The 23,613-nt window shown below is 44.7% G+C and overlaps 1 protein-coding gene across 1 annotated transcript in view; it reads right to left on the bottom strand.

Annotated features, from left to right (window-relative positions):
• Nucleotides 1-23,613, bottom strand: part of LOC147718090 (E3 ubiquitin-protein ligase TRIM39-like) — a 148,900-nt gene that overhangs the window by 6,614 nt on the left and 118,673 nt on the right. The window contains exon 7 of the mRNA XM_086919241.1: nucleotides 11,621-11,725. Coding sequence (XP_086775367.1) covers nucleotides 11,621-11,725 — 105 coding nt within the window. The remainder of the gene's footprint in view (nucleotides 1-11,620; nucleotides 11,726-23,613) is intronic.

The raw sequence follows: 23,613 nt of genomic DNA, 5'->3' as shown, positions 1-23,613 counted from the left end.
AAAGAGAAAGCAATTCCGACACCCTACAGCCCCGGCTGGGGCCTTAGACTGGGGGCGAGAGGTGGTGCCTTGCTCAGCAAGTATACAGGTACGAGATCCACCGCATTCTATTTGTAGGATTAGATGTACGACAGTGCAGCAATTTTGTAAACAACTATACACTCACGAGTGTATTGCCCATACAGGTACATGTGAGACTGATTGACGGACAGACAAAGTATCCCCACAGTGGGGCACGAGACAGGTATGATAAGTGCGTTATACATATAAGCATCCAATTGTTTATCTAAGCATTTCCATCTGTGACAAGCAGGTTATCTGTTGTCTACACAGGATTTAAAGAAAAGATATCCCTCTGCCCCTCCTTACGTTGCAAGATCGTTCAGATTAAGGTATGAATTCCTTAATTTTTAACAATAGGTTGTTTGCAATGCCCTATGATAACGCATTGTAAATGTGGACAACTCTTTTGTTCATTCCCCAGATTGTTTTCTGTGTTGAAGTGTCCCCGGTTGCGACCTGAAATAAGGATTGTGTCCATCAATAGAAACAACTACAGGCCAACCTTATAGGAACTTCCAGGTACTTTTAATTTCATCCAAACGGTGCTATCTTTGAAGAAGGGGCCATTTGGTTGTATTAAAATGTTGTTTTTCTACATCCCAACAGAATAATAACAAGAGCCCTGATGATAATTTGGACACTTTTGGCCCAAACTTGAAACGCGTCGGTAAATCCAGCAAGAGCTAATTACAACATTTAGTGTATTTCAAAACAAAATTGCCTCATGCTTTCTTGCTCTTGAATTGAACTGGCTCTTCTTACATAAAAATTGTTTTTTTTGGATTATGAAATGGTTTAATGTATATTGTTAAACTGTGGCACTGCAATGTGTATTGTTTGTTGGATGTAACACTTGATGTTTTCCTTTTGTCTAATTTGGAAGTGTTTTTGTTTTTAATTGTGGATTGAGTAAGATTGTTAAAAATGTATTGCACTGTGTACTCTCTTTCTGCCATTCAAAAACTTTTGAATAATTGTTTTGAAAAAAAAAGGTATAAATAAACATACCGGACTAGATTTAAAGAAATTGTTTATTTGGACCCCGAGTATAAATTCATTGAGAGAGGGGGCAAGCTTTTTGTACTTCTAATTTAAAAACCTGGCAAAGATACCCTTAAATGAGAGTCGCATAGGCCCATATCGCTTCTAAACAACGACAATCGATATTGCAGTTCAGGAAAAGTCCCCTCTTGCAGTTCTTACTTTTAATGCTGATAAAGCATTTGACCACACAAATTGGTCATTTCTGCAGGAAGTTATCCTTCACTACGGTTTAGGGGAAAATTTCCCAAGAGCAATAGCGAATATAGCGCCTGTGGCAAAAATACTTATTAATGGTAGCTTATCAAAAGGTTTTCAGATCAAAAGGGGTACTAGCCAGGGATGCCCGCTCTCCCCCAACTTTTTAACCTCTATGTAGAACCTCAAGCTAACATGATAAAGAGGTCTCATGAAATCACTCCTTTAAAATTCAATGGATGGAATTTGAAAGTGACATTATATGACGATGACCCAATGATTTACACAAGCAACCTGAATAAATCCCTCAACAGTATAACAAGGCTATTAACAGACTTTGGGAGTATCTCTGGTTACCAAATTAACCATCAGAAGAGTGAGGTCATGCATTGGAACACAATCAGGCCGGTGATAGAATCTAAAAACAAAATCAAATACTTGGGGATAAAAGTTCCCAAAAATATTGATGAAATTGACCAAGTACATTTGGACTTAAAAGTTAAAGAGATGAGGAAGTTATTAAAATCTTGGAGCTGTGTATCCCTTACTTTTATGGGGAGAGGCAAAGTTATCAAAATGGCTATTCTGCCAAAGTTTACTTTTCTATTTAACACTATTCCTTTGTGGAGTTAAAATCACACTGGGTAAAAAAGATTCAGAATGAAATACATGACCTCTGGACCTCTAGAGGAGTAAGGATAGCCTGGAAAAACCTTTGCCAAATGAAAAATCGAGGGAGTATGCCGGTCCAGACCTTATGATGTACTATAGAGCCTTTCACTTTAAGAATATTAGGAATCTTTTTCGACCATATGAACTTTACTTTGCCTATTGGAAAGCAGTAACTGATCATGACCATTGTGTCTATAAGTGTGGCCACCCCAGTACTTTAAAAAAATGTAATTAAAGGTACCGGGAACAGTGTACAAACTATGGTACAAGATACAGGACACACCACCCCAACCTACACCGCAGCCTTGGCCCATTGACGGCAGTGCCATCAACTCCATTTTGTCAACCTACACCACGGTCTGCACTGTGACAAGGGCCCGACGAGTCCTGCACCTACTTCAAGAACCGACGTCTGACGATGCCACTCCTAAGGAGCTAACAGCAAGGTACGACTCCCTGCATCTCCAAGGGTACTGTTTTATGGGTCTCCCTGACACCGTATTTAGCCGGTGATGCCGCAACCATCCGGAACTGTTGGATTTGTTTGTTCATGAAGCCGTGAAGCCCCGAACGGAGCTATTGACTTCAAGGAACTGCATATAAAGCCCATTTTTGCCATATTTTATTTTTATAACTGAATGTTGGATTTATACTGTTTTGGTCTTGTTTAACACAGATAAATATTGGATAAGCCTGACAGCTCGTCAAGCTACCAAGGGGGTGGTCCTGACTTGAGTGGTGGATTCTGACTGGCTTTGGTACATACTCTAACCAACCAGAAAACCTATTTCTAACAGGCTTTTAAATAGGTAGAAAGTTATGAGATATGAAAAGAGGAAGTTATGATGAGGGAGAGAGCTGTATAATGAAAGAGATGGAGAGCAATACTTATGGTGGAGGTTGTAGGAAAATTAAGAAGGAGGTCTAGATTGAGAAATGTATTTGTGGATCACTGAGAAACAGAGAAAAAGGCAAAGGAGCTGACAATAGAGAAAACGTGGTACAGAAATAGAGCTAGGCAGAAAGGAGTATGATATTTAGAGAGCTGAAGAAAAGGGAACAGAGCTAGAATGAGAGAAAGAGGAGGTGGAGCGGTGAGGTAGTGAAAAAATAGTGGTGTAAATTGAGGGGTTAGGAAATGAGAGAGATAGTGTTAAGGTCTACAAGGGGATGAGGTAGTGAGGGAGATATGAGGTGGAGAGAGAAACGTGATAGAGAAAGGGCTAAGAGGGAGGTAGAGAGAGGTAAGGTAGCAGAGACATGACGAGAGAGAAAGGTGAGGTAAAGATAGAAATGAGGTTGTGTTCATCAATCAAACAGGGTTTATAAAGCGCAGCTACTCATCTGTGAGTGTCTCAAGGTGCTAAGAGGAGGGGGCAACTCCGTAGTGTGCTGCGGTCATCCGAAAAGCCAGGTCTTGAGGTCTTTCCTGAACTGGGGCAGTGTGGGGATTTGCCAGAGGTGGAGGGAAGATCTTTCCAGGTCTTGGCTGAGAGGTAGGAGAAGGACCTCCCTCCGCTTCCAGTCTTGGGACGGTGGCTAGAGAGAGGTCAGCTGATCGTAGGTGTCTCTTGGGTGCGTGGAAGCAAAGGTGGTCATGCTGTGGAGGGTCTTGTAGGCATGGGAAAGGAGCTTGAAGGTTATTCTTTGTTTGATGGGGAGCCAGTGGAGATTGCTGAGGTGTTGGGTGATGTGGTGGTGGCGGGGTATGACTAGGACTAATTTGTCTGAGGTGTTCTGGACGGTCTGGAGCTTGTTGATTGTTGATTCCAGCACTGTGTGAGAAATTAAGTAGATAGAGTAGAGATACAGGAAGGTCAGATGGAAGAGCGCAGTGAGGTAGAGAGAAAGGAATGAGGTAGAAAGAGATGAGGTAGAGAGAGTGGATCAAGATGAAATATATAGACTCAGAGAGTGATAGAGGAGCAAGGTCATGAGAAGACAGTAGAGATGAAGTGAAGTGAGGTATTTTGGTTATAATGAGAAAAATTTAAATATGGTGCAGCCTTGCGTTTCTGAAGTGGTGGAGTGAGGTGTTAGCCATGACGGCTAACGCCTCACTCCACCACTTCTTTCTACATATGCCCCTTAGTTGCTTCTAACCTTGGAACTGTACATTGCACTTGAGTGCTTATTTGTAAAATGAGTCACTGAGGACATGGGAAGGAGTAGGTGGCACCAGTACACCTATAGCATATATGGGAATTGAGACAATGGTGTGTGATAGTGGCCTTTTCATGTTAAAAGGTAAACTAGACTTTGCCACGTGATCACTGGTGACCCTCCTGTGAGGGCATGTAGTCCCTATGGGTCTTGATTCCCTCGGATGTGTTACCGTGATCCAGAAATTCTTGGTTTCTGTACAGCAAGTCATACACAACCCCCCTACAACCGCCACCTCTACAGGCAAAAGGGTCACCATGAATGCAAAGGGTGTTCTTGCACCTACAGCCACTACTACCGAACTGCCATCCCCAGCCCAGATCCTATCACCAAGCTCCGGTTACAGAGAGGTTTCAAAACTGCACCTACACGTGAGGCTTGTGAAGGTGCACTCTACAATTGTAGAAGACCACCTCCTTCAGTATATCTTCTATCCAGGGGTGGTGCCTCTACTGGGGTGTTGGGACATTGCCCCAGTTATATTGTACCGCCCATAACATGTACAAAATATAAAAATAAATACGTAATTGAAAATTTAGGGAAAAGTTTTATTTTATTATACCTGTGCCCACGGCAGTCAGCCTTCAGCCACTGGTGGTTGTTGGCGGCTTTGATGGGGATGGGGCTTCAGTATGATAGGCAGTGAAGAGTGCATGGTGCCACCTAGGCCCACAAAGTGCACACGTCAGGTTGGACAGCTGCCTTTCTCCAGCCAGCTCGACATTAGTAACAAGGGGTTGAAGAAAGCCACATTCCCAGGTCTCCAAATGAGCGGTGATTGGGCCTACTCAGGGCAATCCTGACGCTGCTCTCATACTGTGTAACAGCAAGAGGGCAGCGCCTAGACAATTGTCTCCCCCTCTCGGCGTGACCTCGTGATGTGGCCAGGCGGGAGTCCTTGCTTGTGGAGTGAAGTTGGTTTGCTTCGCCTGAGATAAATAAAATACTAGTGTGCACCCACACCCCAAACCAAGGTACTTAGGGCAAAGGGACTACTTTCCTGGCCTGAAGTCGAGGAAGAGAACAGCAGCTGAAGGCAAGAGGAAAGACATTGGAAGCTGACTGTGTTTCTCGTTTATAAAAGCTGTCATTGTCTATTCTTGAACCTTCCTGCATGTTATTTGCTTACCAGGTGAAAGGTCGCCGCAGCTCGAGAGAGGTGTTTGTAATTTATTTTGTTGCCAAGTGTAGAAGAGCTCGAGGTCACATCTGAAATATCAGACAATGCAATACCCTACTCAATTAAAGATTCAATTCCTTTATTATGTTTTGGAACTCCGAGGAGATCCACATAAGAACCATACACAATACAAAACCCATTCAATGCAAAATAAACATCTACAATGTTTACAAAAATACAGAGTAATCAAATATCACATACTACAAAAGTCATCAATAAATAGCTAAAAAGCATTTAAAAAAGTTAAAAATGTTAAAACAGAAGATTTCATTTGGGGGATTATACAGTGCAAGTAAGAAGGAGTTAGCATTTAAAATACCCAATTGCAGACATGTATATCTTAATCATTTACGCCGAAATGGGCGCAGTATCGGGCATATGAAGAGAACGTGCAAGCAAACCTGGGTGGACAAGTTGCAAAAATTACAAATTGCAGGAGTCCCTTACCATTTTGCCAATAAATTGTTTAATGGTAACAAATCCTGTCTTAGGAGAAACCAAAATCGCTGAATGCCATGTGGTAAATTCCAGGCGATGTAGGGTTGGATAGCTTTCCTCATATACGAGTCTGTAAGGTGGTTAGCTCCCTTCTTAGAGTAAATAGCCTCCTTGTCCATTTTAAAGCTAAGATCCCAGGATGCCTCTTTCAGAAGTGACTTTAATTGTGCAGCAGAAATAATAAAAAGAGTGCTCTCTTCCAATTGAAGAAGGGCCACAGCCTTTCTGAAATTCTTAACAATTTGCGAGTACTCCTTTAAGCTGCCTAACAGTTCAATCTTCATAAGATTTCTTAATGAACCCTTTTCTCCTCGAGCCAAACTAGCCACCCATCGTACTACCGCTGCTAGGCCCTGCACCCAGCTACTTCGAAGGCCATATTCAAGTCTGCAGGCAGCCGCTGAGCAAGCAGTGTTGAGAGAAGATATAGATCTTAGCAACTTCCCTTCCATAGAATGTAAGAAATTCCATTGCCTTAAATCAACCAGTTCCATTCTGTACAAAAGGGAAGATGGAATTTTTGCCCTAAAGACTTCCAGTAGGCAATCGAAATGTCTTCTCCCCGTGGCTGAATATAAAGCAGTCAAGCCTTTTCCCTGAGACAAAGCTTTGCGGGAGTTGTTATCGGTGTGGGGTTTGTCACTCAAGTTATTGGAAATGATTATTCCTAGAAAGACATTTGTCTTTACCACCTCCAATTTGTGGCCACCAACTGACCAGACAAAGTTCTTATACTTTAACTTTTTTCTCCCTGCAATACACATAATTTTGCTTTTTGTTGCATTTATCCTCAAGAAGTGGGCTTCGGAAAAAAGATGTAATGCACGAAGACGATTGGCCAACCCTTTAGGTGTTAAATCTAATATTATAATGTCATCTGCATATAACAAGCAGGAAATAGGGTTTCCCCCTACAACCGGGGCTATAGCATCACTTGAGGAGAGAGATGCAGGGAGATCCGCAATATAGAGGGAAAAGAGCAGTGGAGCAAGGAGACAACCCTGTTTTAATCCATTAGTTGATGGAATGGCCCATGATAACCCCCTTACTCCGCCTTACAGGACACGACACCATGTATCGGTATATAAAACCTGCACCAGATCTAGCAAATGAGGAGGCATGCCCATTGCGGATAGCTTTCTCCACAGCAGAGGGCGATCCACCTTATCGAATGCTGTGGAGAAGTCTATAAATGCCGCATACACATAACCCCCACGGACCTTTACATATTTATCAGAAATGATCTGTAGTGCGGTAAGATTATCTAAGGTGCCGTGCCCTTTGCGGAAGCCAGTCTGTTCTAGGGGTAAAATGTGGTTTGCATCAACCCAATCATTAATGAAGGATAGCAAACATTTAGTAAAAACTTTTCCAATTGCGTCAAGGAGGGCTATTTGACGATAGTTCTTCAGTATATCTCTATCGCCCTTCTTAAATAGTGGCACAAAGGCTCCCTTTTCAAGAGTAAGGGACAATTTTCTTCATGAAGCAAAAACTGAAAACAGGAAACAGTATTTTGCTCCATAAAACTGGCTCCTATTTCAAGACAGATATCGGGAGTTCATCAGGTCACATGGCTCCTGAAGTACGCATGTCCTTAATCGCCTGTTCAATAGTTTTTTCTGAAGGGGGCTCTATTACGGAATCAAGCTCAATACTAAGGCCCCTAAGCTCAACCGACTGCCCATTCAAAGCGTATAAGGTGGAGATATAATTGACCCATGACGATTCAGGGATGGGAATTGGGAGGGGACCAACTCTTGCACTGCAACCCTCCCCAATAAGAGACCAAAACTGTCTAACTTTGCCATGAACCACTACCTCCCGCAGTCTTATCCATAGGGAATCTTCTTTTTCTTTTTTTATCTTTTTCTTAATCCTACTTCTCCTTCTTTTTAAGCGATCAATTTTGTGGAGTCTTTCAATTGCTCCAGCACTAGCTTATTTATTTCCTTATTGAGGAGAATAATCGATCTTGGGAGAAGGATCTTTTTTGGTGCCAAATTTGATTTTTTAACATTCAGAATGATCTTCTCCATAAGAACCTCAAAATGGATTAATTCAAACCCTTTCCAATTGTTTAACTCTAATATTGTTTTATTCAAGATACGGCCCAGGCCCTTTATGGCTTTAAAGTCACAGAAACATCTACCAGACTTCTTATGAAAATTGACCGCATCACCATTAAGTGACCAAGGGTCAGATTTCGGAGAGTGTATTGAAAGGGTTAAAGTTATCAACATATGATCACTAAATATGTTCTCTGAGACTACCATATCTCTCAATAAAGAGAAGGAGCAATGGTCTATAATTACATAATCCAAAATGGACTCACTTGTGCTGGATTTGTGGGTATAATTTGCTGGAACATCAGAGGGGAGCCTACCATTCACTATTAGACCCTCCGTAAGAAACAATTCTTCCAGCAGGATTTTCCCTCTTTTATTGGTTTTGATTTTGTCAGGGAAGAGGGCTTGAGGAATCAAAAATACCCTACTCAATATGCAGCAAGTGTATCATTTTAATTGGATTCACAGAGCACTGTTTGGCTAGTAACTTGGCAGGGAGTGGTTCCTTGCCATGCGACGATTTTCAATTTGTCTTTCTGAGGTGATGCTTGCTTAATATCCTGTTTCAAGTTTGCTACCTTCGCTTAACTTGTGCTATGTAAGATCAAGTTATGCAGACAACTGGGGCAAGCATTACATACAATATATTCGTATAGCACAAGGTTCCATTTTTGTTAACTTTTTTTGCAAAAATAAACAATTTCTGAGCCCTGAAAAGACCTTCAATCTGTTGGTGGCTGGTGAGCTGTATGCTGGAACCTGTTTGTGGCATTCTTGCGCTGCGTTTTGAATCAGAAATAATCTTCATCCCCAGTTAAGTGGAAGGCCATTGAAGCACTTGCAATGCAAGAGGTCTCGCATTCACAGGGGGGGAGAGAGCACACTGCTCTCATCACAGCACAGTTGACCCCATTGCATCCCGGTAAATGCAGTACGCTTACTTTCGAAGTTGCAGTAGTCTTTCACCAAAGTTGGTTCAGGTAGTGCTATTATCTCTAGAAACATGCTTCTGGATTTAGCCCATCATCAGTAGAGAGCAAAAAGTAGTAAGGAGCAAAAAAAAAGTCATCAGTGTTTGCCGAAATGGTGCCCAAGTCTTCACAGGTCACAGTACCTCTCCAGAGGCACACAGGTGCATCCCAGGTCTCGCATTCACTCGAGTTTTAGCTATTGGCATTGTAAATGACGATGCATTTTATTTATGTTTTGGGTTTTAAAACATAAATAAAAGGCATTGTCATTTACAATAGTAATAGCTTAAACTCTTGCAAATGTGAGACTTATTGCATTGCAGTAAAGGGCCTTCTCGAAATCTTCTTAGATTGTAAATATCAGAGGAAGAGACCCGAATACAATGTCTTCAAAGTAGGAATATATAGTGCAGTGAAGATGTGTAAGTGTTGTAAATTACACAGACACTAAGTGTGAAGTGAGAGTTACATATGATCCGAGCTATAAACACTAACAAAGTGCTTCAACACCTTTCGCACTGTGATTACACTGTCGCGCTCAGGAAGATCCCTCTCCGTGATTTGAGTGTGCAGTGTGGCATTGTGTAATGCCTTTGCTATCTTTGGCCTAATAAGAAACACTCCAGCTGTAGTAGGGCCCTGGCTTCACCTCCTGGTGCAGGGCGGGCTGTGCTTTACGGCAGGCATTGAGGGAGGTATGGTCTCAGCTGCAGCTCCAGCCTCGTGCAGTGCCCCTGATATTACTAGTGAGCGAGAGGCGCTGAGGTGGTGGCTTTGGTATTAGTGGTGGCTTTGGTATTAGTGGTGGTGGTACTGGTGGTGGTGGTATTGGTGATGGTGGTATTGGTGGTATTTTGGTGTTGGTATTGGTGGTGGTATTGGTGATGGTGGTATTGGTGGTATTTTGGTATTGGTATTGATGGTGGTATTGGTGGCGGTGGTATTGTTGGAGGTAGTATTGGTGGTGGTATTGGTGGTGGTGGTATTGGTGGAGGTGGTGGTATTGGTGGAGGTGATATTGGTGGAGGTGGTGGTATTGGTGGAGGTGGTATTGGTGGCGGTGGTATTGTTGGAGGTAGTATTGGTGGTGGTATTGGTGGTGGTGGTATTGGTGGAGGTGGTGGTATTGGTGGAGGTGGTATTGGTGGAGGTGGTGGTATTGGTGGAGGTGGTATTGGTGGGGGTGGTATTGTTGGAGGTAGTATTGGTGGTGGTATTGGTGGTGGTGGTATTGGTGGAGGTGGTATTGGTGGTGGTGTTGTTGTTAATAAAACAGGCTTTTGAAAGATGACATGTAACATAGATGTGCTGTTTACAGCTTCAGCCCATTAGCGAAGGATTATGTGCTACCTTGAATTCACATGACTTAATTCGCTGATCATTTCTAAATCTATTTCACTTGGAGGGTTTAAACAGACACAAGATAATGCTGGGTTGAAGGGATTGAAAGCAGGCGCTGTGCCGCTTAAAAAAATACAAGCGGTTTCAGCTGAAGCAACTCATTTCCAGCCGGCAGTAAGAGAAACTCAAGAAAGTAAATAGTACTTATGGACTAAATAACAGGTCCTGTGTAACAACTGAAGTAAAAGGGTCAGTTGCCATGGGAGGATACAAATGAAGACAACGCCGTACTAAGAAGGGACTAACAAGCCTATTAACAAATCCGAAGGCAGCATTTACAAAAGACAATGACACAAGCCAATGAAAGCTAATGAAAAATATGGGAGGATAGTGGGCGAGGCTTCTCTCTCATACTCCAGCATTCTGGCAGAGCGAGCAGAGCATACGTTCTGCAGCTAGGCTTGACCTAAAAACGATATATAGTTTCTTCTAAGTGTAGGGCCTCGGAGGATTTCAGGTCTTACGTTCTTATGAAGGGCTAAGGGGAAGGAGGCCAACAGAGAGTATGGGCGGCTTGGGGATGTATTTTGTACCTGCAGCGAGAGAGGAGAGCAAGCAGCCTTAAAGTAGCAGATGGGGATATGCTTGTTTGTGCAAAGGGCTTGTGTCCACTACAGTATGCATTATCGTGCCTTGTATGTAGGACAGTAGACAAGGGTGGGTTTTATATTTCTAGCCTCCTGCTTACTCAATATTTATCGTGATTATGTTAAACTGTCAGGTTGTAATAATAATGCTTTATTGAAATGCTGCGTTAGTGTTCATGTACAGAATGCGCTTGATTTATTCTTCTGTATTGCGCTGTTGAAATGTAGCAACAAATTTGGTACCGGATGCGCTTTCATTGAAAAAAGACTTGTTTGACAGTGCTTGATAATACAGCAAAGGAAGGAAGGAAGGATCAGTGCAGGTGATCAGCACAGGACTGACAGCAGGTTTGTGCCGCATTTGCAATTCCTGGCACACAAGGTAATAGAAATTCGCTGCACATCGCATTACGCAACGAGTACGGCGGCGTCGCTGCCATCTTGGGTGTTGCATCACTATTTAACCCTTCCCATGCTGGTGACGGAACCGCTCCGTCACCAGCCTCGGTCGCGCTGTGCTGGTGGTCACGGCGCGGCGCTGATTTCACGCCTGCGTGGCGCGTTCTATTAAGCAGGCGGGGCCATAACGGAACAGCTCCTCACAAGCACAGCGCGCCCGAGGCTTGTGACGGAGCGGTTCCGTCACGAGCATGGGAGCGCTGCGCGGCCCCCCTCCTCCCTAGCACTGCAGTGGAATTGCCGCTGCAGTGAAGGGGTTAATGCTACACCGAACTTCTGGAAGCTGCTTAGCCTTCAGCTGAAGTCACAATCACTCACCATTTCCAAGGACGCCTCTCTGGAGTTCAGCCTGACGCGATTCCAGCTCAGATGTTCTCTTCTCCTCGATCTTGAACTGGAACAAGGTCATCATCTTGCTTGAACCTGGAAAGAGAAAAGGAGAAAGCCAAGTACTAAGTGTTGTTTATTCTGGTGCCCATCGCAAGACAGAACAATCTTCCTATGTGATAAAGCATAAACAAGAAACAATGTTTGGAACTATATGCTTGATAAAAAGCAAGGAGGAACTTGAATTAAGAATAGAAAAAGGAACTTGGCAAATGCGTTTCTGCATCTAAAGACTGAAGTTTAAGTTGATATATCATTGTTTGTAAAAAGGCAGAATATGTTTTCTTATGTTTAAATCCCTCGCGTGATGGACCATTTTTGGGGACTTGGTTGCAAGTAAGAGTCTAAATTCAAACACTCTTAAGGCCGGATAAACAAAACATAGGAAATATATTAATAACCTTGTCATTATTTTATTGAGCACAAGAAGATAGAAAATCCTCTCTTCTAAATCTCATCTCAACCTACCACTTAAATACATCCCATTTAATTACAACATCACCAGGAGGCTTAGCTTAACATATAGAAGTGGCAGGTAGGGAATATTTTTAATTCCTCTTGAGAAAAAGACCAAATGTAATGTGTATAGAATACGAATGTGTACTAGAATTAGAGACATCTAAAAAGTTAATTAGTCTTGTTGCCTCGCAGGTCGACAACAACACTCATCTACAAAGCGTCCAGGAATCGAGCCCTCCTCCCTGACCCTTTCATGTAGCCTTAGAAATTTAAGAAGCTCAGGTTTTTCAGGTAGGGTGCTGGAAGTTTGGTTTATTACGTCTCTGCAGAATTCACCAGTGCACATCTACAGGTAAGAGTGCATGGTTCCTGACATAACCTTCCTGCCTTGCCAAATATGCTTGAAAATGCACCATTTTCCAACCATTTAAACAAAAATCATAATGGGGAACCCCCTTATGCCAGTAGGACTCGCTCACTCCGCTCACACTCCACAGGCCACTCATCAGGGGCGTAGCTAGAGCTTGTGGCGCCCGGGGCTATCCGTCAAATTGCCACCCCCGGGGTGGGTGGGGGGTTGCTGGGAAAAAAGGACGGCGAGCACTTGAAACAGGTCAGAGAGACACGTAGTATCGCTGCTGATAGTTACCTCGATCATGCAAGTTACATGCACATACATGACACGGTCCAAGGCTACACAGTTGAATACACTATATAAAGGCTACAGTATGAATTAGCTTCCAGTGTAGTAGCGTGATGATTAAAATAAATGTCCTCTACTCAATTTGTTTGACACCAGTGTTATATTAATGTAGAGCGGCACAATTGGCCAGGCATTATCTTTGTCACTGCTTGGACCATTTTGTTTCCCAATCTTGCAGCAAAACCAAAAACTGCTGACGAGGACCTTAAGAGCAGATTTTATTTTTATATTAAAAGCAGAGACCATGAACCACAGTAGTCTCCTAATACATAGCGGAGATCGCCGTATATATTAATCAACTTAGAAACATAGACAGAGCACAACACAAAATTAAGTAAACAGCTGATTGATCCCAACCAGCGAAATTATTTTAATACAAAATTCATGGAGTAAATTCTGTTCAGCAAACAATCTTCATGATAGTTGTCCTGTGGTTACAACATTAATTCTGCTACAGCCGACACATGTTTTGTCGCCATTCGCGAATTTTTCAAGGCTGTTAACAAGATCATATAGAATATTAATTTGTTTTAATTTAGCAGGTTAGATGGAGAGAATGCTGAATTTGTATTACACAATTCAATTTAAAAATTTTAAATTTAGAGTACCCCTAATGTGCTTAATCAAAAAGTTCTTCTCCCTCGTGTTAGAGTGTTCATGCAAAAGAAGTAATCAAGACGAGAAATCTTTTACAAATAAGTTTGTGACTCCACTCAGTCGAAGAAGTGAAATATTCAAGGACAGTGTGTCAAATGAAAAATTGGTAAAAAAAGAAAGTGAAAAAAAATTATAAAGTAAAAAGAGTGGAGAGAGAAAGAATACGGTGAGAGTGCCCTTAAGAACACCCAAGTCAATGAATCCAGTGAGCAATATTAGAAACAAAAATATATAAATACCTTCTAGAAAAAGCAAAGAAGGATCAAATATTGCATCCAAAATAGATTAATCAAAGCACAAAAGAATCTGAATACGATAGTCCAGAACCAAGAATATGGGGTTGTAATGTAAATCACATCCACACATCGGTTTCCTTTGCAGATATGAAAAACATTGAATCAAAAAATAAGAACCAGAAACTAATGTTGGCCAGAGTATTACAAAATAATTACTTTTCTAAAACAGTCATAGTAATGCTAAATGGTAAAAAGTAAATAGCTTCCATTACATATACAGGTTTTAGCCAATTCAAATGTAAGACCTATTCAAAAACCAGTCTCCAAACGCCTGAGAATTTACCTGATCATAAACGTCAACTGTCCCTACTCATGTATTCTATGAGATCCCAATCATCAGTCCTACCAAGTATCACACATCAGGCGTGACACTACCGCATTTCAGTGTGGTGGTCCGCATCACCGCACTGAAATGCATTGTCACGCATGATGCAGTAGTCTCAGCTGTCACAGAAAGCATGCTGCAAACAACAGCGTGTGGCAGCGCGCTACAGTGCCTGCACAGGCTGCTTCCGTAGGCTTGGGTCACTTTTAGCAGCCGAGCAAGCTCACTCAGCCTCACAGTGGTAACCAGCCAGTGCTGCTACAATGTGTCCAAAGTGTGATTTCCGCGGCACCGCAGGGCTGAGTAGGACAGTCTCAAACGGCCCGTAGCGCCACAGGGTGACGTGAAGTCACGTCCTGCTAACAGCGCGGGGACAGGAAGTTAAGTTACTCCTGAGGGGGCGGAGCTGCGGTGCGAGGAGCCGGCAGTTATGAATTATTTCTTTAGTTTGAGCTGCTGCCACTGCTCGCAACGCTGTCTGTGTCCAATTGGTCCCTGTGCCTCATCATGCCACTGCTCTGCGATCGGACTCATAGCTGCCAAGGTTTCAAATTACGTATGTGTGACATTTTCAGAATTTCAATGTAGTTATGAGTGACATTTAACGACTACGAGTGACAATTTCTTATTAGCAAAATCAAGCAACAGAGACGAGTGAAACACATTTATATCAGAAATTACACCCATTTGAGCAATGACAAACTTTAAGATTACCTTAACACAGCTGCAAAGTACCAGAAATTGAAGGGCAGTGTTCCTCAACAGATGCCAAAAGCAATACCACATCCTTCTTCTGCTTTCTCCCATACACATACTGCTTAAAAACACAAACTCTCTTCTTCAAAAACGGTCTCATACACTTGCATAATCTCTTCTCACCTTACACCTGCTTGCACCGCTTCTCTGCAGTGTAAAATAGAAATTGCATGCTACAAAACCTTACCAGAGTGATCTTTAAATCCAAACTTCTTTCTGTAAACTATTGCTTTAACCAGGCAGATAATGTCCAGTACGGAGTACCTGCACTACGTTAATTTAGAATGTAGAGTATCTGAACGTCTCAGCAATGCAGTAATACATTTAATGGGAGAACAGTAGCACTTCTCTGTTTCCATTTAAAGTGCTGCCTATAACATTTCACCCCTCCAACCGCATACATCACTCTATCAGCACTCATTGCTTGCCCTTCTGGACAGGCCACTTACCAACTATCTGGACTACAAAGTTGTTTAGTTGGCAATCCCTGGTGTTGCGCCGATAGCAGCAGGCGCAGGGCCTCTCTGAATTAAGTGCTGCATTAAAGAGTTGACAGTTTGCAGAATACTCTCAGCCCAGCTGCCAGTTCAGGTAATCGACAAGGTACATGCTTTGGCCTGTGCCTTTTAAAGCTAGTGCAGCACAGAGCTTGTCTGGCCAGACACAAGTGCCCCACATATGGTGCAAGGGCAGAGGAAGAATGATTTACAGCAAAAGCCCGCCCAGACGGAATCTCTCCCCTGGGGCCGGGGCTGGTGAGACAGCAGGGGGGCACAGGAGGACTTAAAAACACTCCTGCCTTTGCCCGTGTGAGCGCAACCTCCTTTGCAGCAGAACAACTCTGACAAGTCGTGGACATGGATGGACTGGAGGCCCTCAGTTAGGACCCGAAATGATGTTCAAAATCTATTCAGTGTTATAAATCAATTCAGAGACACCTGAATTGAGCCTACCCTGGGCGGCACCACCCGGACCATGAAAGCTGTGAGCATAGCTAGAGGGCCGGTGTTTGTCAGGCTGTTAAATTCAAAACGATTAATTCTTCAGTGAGCCAGGCAGCAGACTCTCCGTGATGACAGTCTGTACTGCAAATTTGAAACCATGGCAGCTATGAATCATTAATTGACAATCGTCAGCAATAAGTATTAAAATCATCATCGATAATCTTTGTTTTACTTACTTCGTTTTTTTTTTTTTAAATTCAATTACCAGAGGTCCGCATCACTGCGGGTAGAAGTCCCCGCACCCATCATGCCAGTCAAGCACAGTACATGCACCCGCCTCGCCCGTCGCAATCAACCTTGCAGAAGTTAATTCTGCGTGCGAGGGGCCTATTCTAGGTGGTGGCATGGCGTGGCGTGCGTGCTTACGTGCGCTGCACGCACACGGCAGGAAGCAGTTTGCACTTTAAACGGCCCGCGCGCGCAGCTCTGGCGGCCCGATTCGGTGGCCTTTATAATTTATTTGGAGACACTACTGTAAAGTAGTTGTGTCCACAAATAAATTATAAAGGCCACCACAACGGGCCGCCGGTGCCTCGCGGCCGCCGCCGCCGCCCCCAAAATGGTGCCGCCTGGGGCGGTCCGCCCCCCTCGCCCCCCCCCTAGCTACGTGGCTTCCACTCATCCCCAATTTTTAGGTCTCACCACTTTCCAATGTTACCAGCTGCCACAGCTTTTACCATGTGAATCATCTCCTTCCCCTGCGAGGTGTTCTCGTCTTCAGTCGCCTTGTTGTTGAAGACAAAGTCACAACTGCTGCATTTAGCAATTAACTCCCTAAGTTTTGGCTCATATTCTGAAATAAATTTTCCTATCACCATCTGTCTCAAGTCATCCTCCCAGGTGAACACGACGACCATGTGCTTCAGTGCCCCCCTCCCAAGTGCCCCCTGGATGGTGTCTACGCACTCCCGCTCTTCCTGGTTGAAGTGCCCAGTCTGGAGCACCAGGACTATAGCTTGTAACCCAGGGAAGCAGAGCTTCACAGGCTCCTTCATTTGTCTTTTTCTGTTCAAGATCACCTGGGGTGTCCATGACCACTAGGCGCATCCCCTTCCAGACACAGACACCATTATCACACTCTACAGTCATTGACTTTGGGGAAGTCGCGGACACATAGCTCCTTTCCCCGGGGATGGAGTTTCCAGTGGCGCTTTGAAGGAAGTTATCTGTTTAGGGTCACCTGGGTCAATATGGACACCTCTCAGCCTTCCATACCAAATGAAGAGTCGGTCAAACAGAAGGGAATACAAACCAATAACTGTTTATTCTGAGTACAGTCAGAGCGGAGCCTGGACTGCCCAGTTGCTAGGAGTGCTGCAGAGGGACTGACATTGAATATATTTCAGAACCAAGAAAGGCACGCTGTTAGAAGGTGGTTCTGACCATCTGAGCTGCCTGGTCACTTTTTAGAACAACTATTTGTTGAGCTTTTACTATGGGAGAGCCTCATAAGTTGGGACTCAGCCACAGTGAACTCATGTTGAAAGGGACCGCATGTGTATTTTACCGGTGTCCCCGTGGCGCGAGTGGGCAGTTGCGCTGCAGCCAGAGTAAGGGGCATTGGGCTGGTTACATGCCAATGTGTGCACAAGTGTAAGGGCTGTGCAGGGGAGATTCCTGCCGTGCGCAGCCCAGGAGCAGCTACAACGTGAATGGTGTGGCAGGACTTATGCCGAACTGGGTGGTGACATGGAATAGGCTTTCTACAATGGTAAGAAACATTGGAGGGAAAGTCAGTGTGCTCTACTGTTTATTCCATTATTCTCCTATGAGGATGGAGAGCACATGGGCTAGTTTTACTTTCCTAGGGCCTGCAAATTCCAGACACGCACCAAAGTCCACTGTAACTTATGTGAGAAGAAATATTCTGCAGAGTCCAAAGTCATATTTGTACTGCTTTTGGGTCATCCAAAAAATGTCATATTTCTCTGAGTCAGCTCATAACCAGGGCCTGGCTGTGGCTGATCATGCCAGGCTGAATTAATGACCTTCCTCCCCAAGCTGTAGCCTTAAAGGCCCAGCCCTGCACAACAAGCATTCCAAGGGCGAAGGCCTCCACCCCAAGAAGAGAAGATGGGTGGAGCTACAGGTTCATCCATCAGCAGCTGTCACCTGGTGCCAGGCACCAAGCTGCTCTGAAGGGAAGGCAGCAAGGGAGGAAGGGGTTTTCAGATACTATGTGGCATGAGACCTGTGCAGAAAGTAGGGAGCAGGGGCAGAGAAGTGATGTGTCACTGTGTGATAGAGCAAATAGATACTTCCTGCCAGCGTCCTCCCCATTTCTTTAAAATAGTTTGCACAGGAAGAGGAGCTCTCTCTGGGGTGTGGTCTGCTGGGGCAGAGGGTGCTGGAGCCTGGTGCCATGGGCAGTTGGAAGGAGGAATCCCCTGACTGTCCCAGGATCCTGAATAGCACCATGCGATGAGTCCAGGACCAGTGAGCAGGAGCTGGGGCCTCTGTGCAAGGAGAAGAGAGGCCCTTGACAAGAGCAAGGTGAAAGGCTAGTGTAGTGAGCTAGTTAAAACAGCTCCTGCTAAAGTTCACCCTCTTGGAGGCGAGGAGGGCCTGAGCTGGCCATCAGGATCAAGAGGAGGCCAGAATGGTGCAGATCAGACCCCTGGGGGGGGCTGAGATATGCCCTTCAGAAGGTAGGCAACCTTTGACCTCTGGCTGGAAAGATGATGAAGTGCGTGGGGCTCCACTGCCGGTCTCCAAGATTCCCCAGGGTGGGTCAGGGGGCTGCCCTACTCGAAGCAAAGTCAGGGAGCGCCGTAGTGCTCCCCATTAAGTGTCCCCATTCTGGCCCCCGGTGAAAGCGGAAGCCGGCGAGCGTGACTGTGAAGAGGTTCTCAGGGGGGGCCTGATACCCATCTCTGGGCCCCCGTGTGGTGAAGAGGAGGCAGGGAGCACCATTGCGCCCCCCTGAAGCAGACTTGGGGCCCAGGCCCCAACTCTGGCCCCACCGAAAAGTGAGTCTGGGGAGTGCTGAACCGCTCCCCGTGAAGATTGCCCAAGCGAGGGGGGCCAGGAGCCCACCCTGGCTTCGGAGGAGAAGCTAAGCTGGGGAGTGCCATTGCGCTCCCCGTGAAGATGGCCCAGGGGTCCGGGACCCCATCCCCGGGCCCGAAGAGTGCAGGAGGAGGGAGAGTACCACCGCACTCCCCCCGCAGTAGAGGGTAGGTCGGGGGAGTGCAGTCGCACTTCCCCGAAGATACGCTGCTGTGGAGACTACCTCACGTGTGCCCATAGGAGCGGGCAGACCTGCCTCAAGCTGCAGCACACAAGGGTGCTGGCAAGGTGGGGAGCCAGCGAGGGCAGCAGGGAGTGGGCTACCCGGGCTGCCCTCCATTAAATTGGCAATGCGGGGGCCTGGGTTGGACCGGGCCACCGTGAGAAGAAGAGTAGCTGGGGGTGGGCTCCCCAAGCCACAGGAAACACTCACCATGGCAGGAGGAGCTGGTGATGGGCTCCCCAAGCTGCGATACATCCCCTGGGGTCCGGGTGGGATCGGGACCCGTAACGATGAGCTGGATGCGGCTAAGCCGCCAGCAGTGTGATTGCAGCTCTCTCCAAAGCAGCGGGGGAGGCGCTACTATAATATTCACTGAGGACAAGGAAGCTCCCCATAATGCCTTGCAAGCCCGGACCGGCCAGCAAGGGCAAACAGCTTTTTCTAAGTCTGAGGTGGCACCAGGAGGACGGGGTCACCACCAAGTGAGGGCAGGGGTGCAGTGAAGCTGCAGGAGAAAAGCAGCCTCCCCAGCACGAAGAAAAAAAGTTCCTCCCTAAGTCTCTGGGGACTCTGAAGAATTAACCCCTCAAGGGCTCAGCCAGCTTTTAATCACCTCCTGGGCTGGAATAGTTGTTCTACAGCTGGGGGTGCATTGAGAAGTGCACCAAGGTATGAAGGGCTGAGTTGAGGGTGTCTAGAGAAAGGCATCCCCTGGAGGCAAAGAGGTGCAATTGCATGAGAAGTGCATTACTAATGTTATTTCAATGAGGTGCATTGACTAATGGTATTTCTATTGAGGGACTGTAAGTCACATGTGTAATGTGAGATCATAGGCAAAGTGGGGTTATGTTGCTGGACATTCATGCTGGGGTGCCTGGCTGTATATGCATAATCCTGTGATTTCATCTGTGAGGCCTTTAGGGGCTGTAATTGCAATGCATTATAATGATCAATAACTGTGATGAGTACTGTCATTTTAAGTGATGCTTAAACATGTATTCTTGCTGCTGCGCTTAGGTGAAGGACAACCCAGACTGTTAGCCACTAAAGGTGTAGAGGTGTATACGGTATGGTCAGTATGACATGTTTAGTCAGGGTTATGTTTCACCAAGGCAGGGGTACCCATTTTAAAGGGTTGTTGAGATAATGAGGTGGGTCGCCACTGGGATGGTGCCAGTGTGCAGGGCCCTTGCTCTAGGTTATGTTCAACTAACTGCATTGGGGGTAAGATGATATGTATACATGGGAGTGTTATGCAATGCCACAAAGTAATTCCAACAGCTTATGTATATTTGTAAATTGGTGCTTAGTATTGGGTAATGTGTGTGTCTAATAAATGTCCTCTTACTTTTATAAAGCAAAGTACAGACTGGACAATCAATTATCGAGTATTATTTCTGCGCACCTGTAATGGCGATCACTAGCCCACACCACCTCCCTTTCGTAAGCCTTAGACTGCTCTGCAACGCTACCCTCTGAGAGTCAGGCGCGACACTAGGGTGTTCCCCTTGGAGGACAAATGTGACATGGTATTCATGCAGCCCTCACAGATACTGACTCATTTTCTAACACACGCCCATCATGGAATGTTCTAAGCAGATGGAGCTGACAGTAAAGAATAAAGGAATATGTTTCGATTCTGAGGCATGGCACACGTTATCTGATATTCAAGGCGGTTTTGCCCGTCTCTGCCAGTAGACAAGTGGGAGAAGGCCTCTAGCTAAAGGAAAAGGTATAAGCTAATAACAACAGTGTATTCATTAGTGTAGCAAGACTCAGCCTTGGAGAAAGGCAACTCATCAGAAGCTTTTGCTCGGAAATGGCAAATGATTAGTTGGGGTCGGTGAGTGAGACTGTACCTGTTTTCCATTGTTTGCTGTTGTGGGAGGTGGGTGGAATAGTGTGATATTGCAGGAGGGGGGAGGACTAGTGTAATGTGAGGTGGGGAGGGGTGACACTGGAGAGCTATACACAGCACGTGTGAAGGGTGATTTTTGGCTCTAAGTGATACACGCTTGTTTCTGGAGCACCGATATCCCGCTCTTTCTGTAGCCACGTCTTTCTTTCCCTACCTAAACCTCGCTCCATTCCCTGAGTCCTTTCTGAGACTACAAACCCCTTTTTCCCTCCATTTTCTAAAATCCCCTCACCATCCTTTTCATACTACTACGCACTACCGGGTGTAGGTAAAGGTGCAATATTTTCAGGGCAGAAACACTGACGGGCTCCCTTTTCTTTCCTCTCGGTGACCTCCGGGTGAAACCAACGCCACGGAGTCCACATCGCCCCAAGATCTTCATCTTCCATCTGTAGAGGGAAGAGCAACGCTGAGCACATCAACCAGTACTTTAAGAAATGAGAAGACCCCTGCAGGGGAAGGAACTCTAGAGCATGTAGTCAAACCAATGTCTGTGCCCTCTGACAATAAAGAAGCCCCTGTTCGACAATATATTCAGCCTCCGCGTCTGTATATCCGACCTGCCCTCCCACAGACCTCATACGGTGACAATCCTGTCCTAGAATGAGCTGTCATTCTACTTGACAAAAGTGCTAATGGCAAAGCATCTGGCCACTGTAATTCTATTGTCTCCTGAATTTTTGCAATTTCAGTTTGAGAGTGCCGTTGTACTTTTCAACCAAACCCGCTGAATGTGGATGATTAACAGCATGGAACTTTTGCCTAACATGGAGACCCTCACACATTAATTGAATCACTTTTGCAATAAAATGACTTCCATTGTCACTCCAGATCACTCTGGGCAAGCTGAAATGAGAAAAGAACTCCTTTAGGAGTAACTTTGCATTCGTCATGGCTATATTATCTTTAGTGGGATAAGCCTAAACCCATTTACTGAATGCACAAACAACCATCAGAACATACTTCTACTTGTTGCATCTCTCTAATTCAATATAGTCCATTTGAAGAACCTCAAAGGTAAAGTAGATTGTGCAAAATTTCCAGGAGGTGTAGGGGTACCCTTTCCAGTAATATACATCATGAATGCCATGCAATACTTCACTAAATGTGCACCCGTCTTGAAGATGTCATTCTGACAGATAGGGTCTAATAATTTGCAATTGCCTTTGGCACTAGTATGGGCGGGACCATGGTCCATGGTATTTACAGGGAGCACCTTTGCATCTGGCAACACCCATGTCTGCTTCCCTTATTTATCAATCCAAAATCCTTCCTCATTCAACTGTGCTGTGCTTTCTGGTGACACAATGCTAATTCCTGTATTGTGACTTCACTTTGTATCTCCTTTACACTTTCAACAGTATCCTCAAACATGACAAACCCAGGAACCCACCTAGCTGGACCTGCTACAAACACTCATTGTATCTTTTTTTCTGGGCCATTTCCTTAGCTGTCTGATCAGCAAAAGCATTTTCCCTGCCTACATCATCAGTAACCTTCCAATGGGCACTATATTTTTCTATTGCCAATTTCTTAGGAAGCGTCAGAGCAGACGAAAACCTCAATATAAGATGTCCATGTTGAATTTTTGTACCATGGAAAGTAAGAAACCCTCTCTCAGCCCAGAGTCGCTCCAAATTATGCGCAACCCCAAAAGCATACTAGCTGTCAGTATAAATATTGACAAACAGTCCCTCACTCAATTCCCAAGCTCGAATAAGGGCAGAAAGCTCAGCAGCTTGGGCCAACTAATAAGGGAACTGTGATGTCTCTACTACTGTACGCAGTGTGGTAATAGCAAAGGCTGCTGTTGTAGTGCCATCTGGTAATTTAAAACAAGAGCCATCGACATATAGTTCCCCTTTGGGGTAAGATAAGGGAACTTCAGTCAGGTCTACCCATCCTTTAGTCTCTACTTCCGTCCGAAAGATGCAATCACGCTTGTCGACTTCATCACTCTCGGAAGGGAGGGGTAGTAACGTGGCTGGATTCAGAGTAGTATTATTGTGGCCATGTTTTCATCACCTGGACTCAAGCATGCACCGCTATTTTGTTATACTTCATTGAATTACCAGTTTAATATGTTTGTGTATTCTTTGACACAATTTATTTACATCTGCTACATGTGCATCATAAACACAACATCATCATTATATATTCCAGTTGTTTTATACAAAACAGTTATGATTACAAAACAATCATTGTTTTTAACAGACAGTAAATCAAATATCTATTGATAAATCTTCACCCTACGCCCAATGCATTTCGGGATGAGCAGACCCTTCATCAGGGAAAAGAACTATGGATAAAACACAATATAAGCTATTCATGCTCAACTGAGGCTTTATGTACAACAACTTAAATATCCATTCTATCATGCCACAAAATATATTAGTTCTTTTGATATATTAGTTCATTCAAATCGCGATTCCATGTATGCTTCTCCACCTTCCAGCAGGTGTAAATACCACCATAAGCATAGTCAAAATATATTGTCTAAGTCAAGTCAGTCATTTGAAGTGAATTCCAATAACTATATTTAAACAAAGCCTCCACCACACCTATTGTGTAGCA

The sequence above is a fragment of the Lissotriton vulgaris genome, chromosome 4_2 (genome assembly GCF_964263255.1).
Source record: "Lissotriton vulgaris chromosome 4_2, aLisVul1.2, whole genome shotgun sequence".
NCBI lineage: Eukaryota > Metazoa > Chordata > Amphibia > Caudata > Salamandridae > Lissotriton > Lissotriton vulgaris.
The sequence above is the reverse complement of the archived record's forward strand: the minus strand, read 5'-3'. Positions and strand labels throughout refer to the sequence as shown.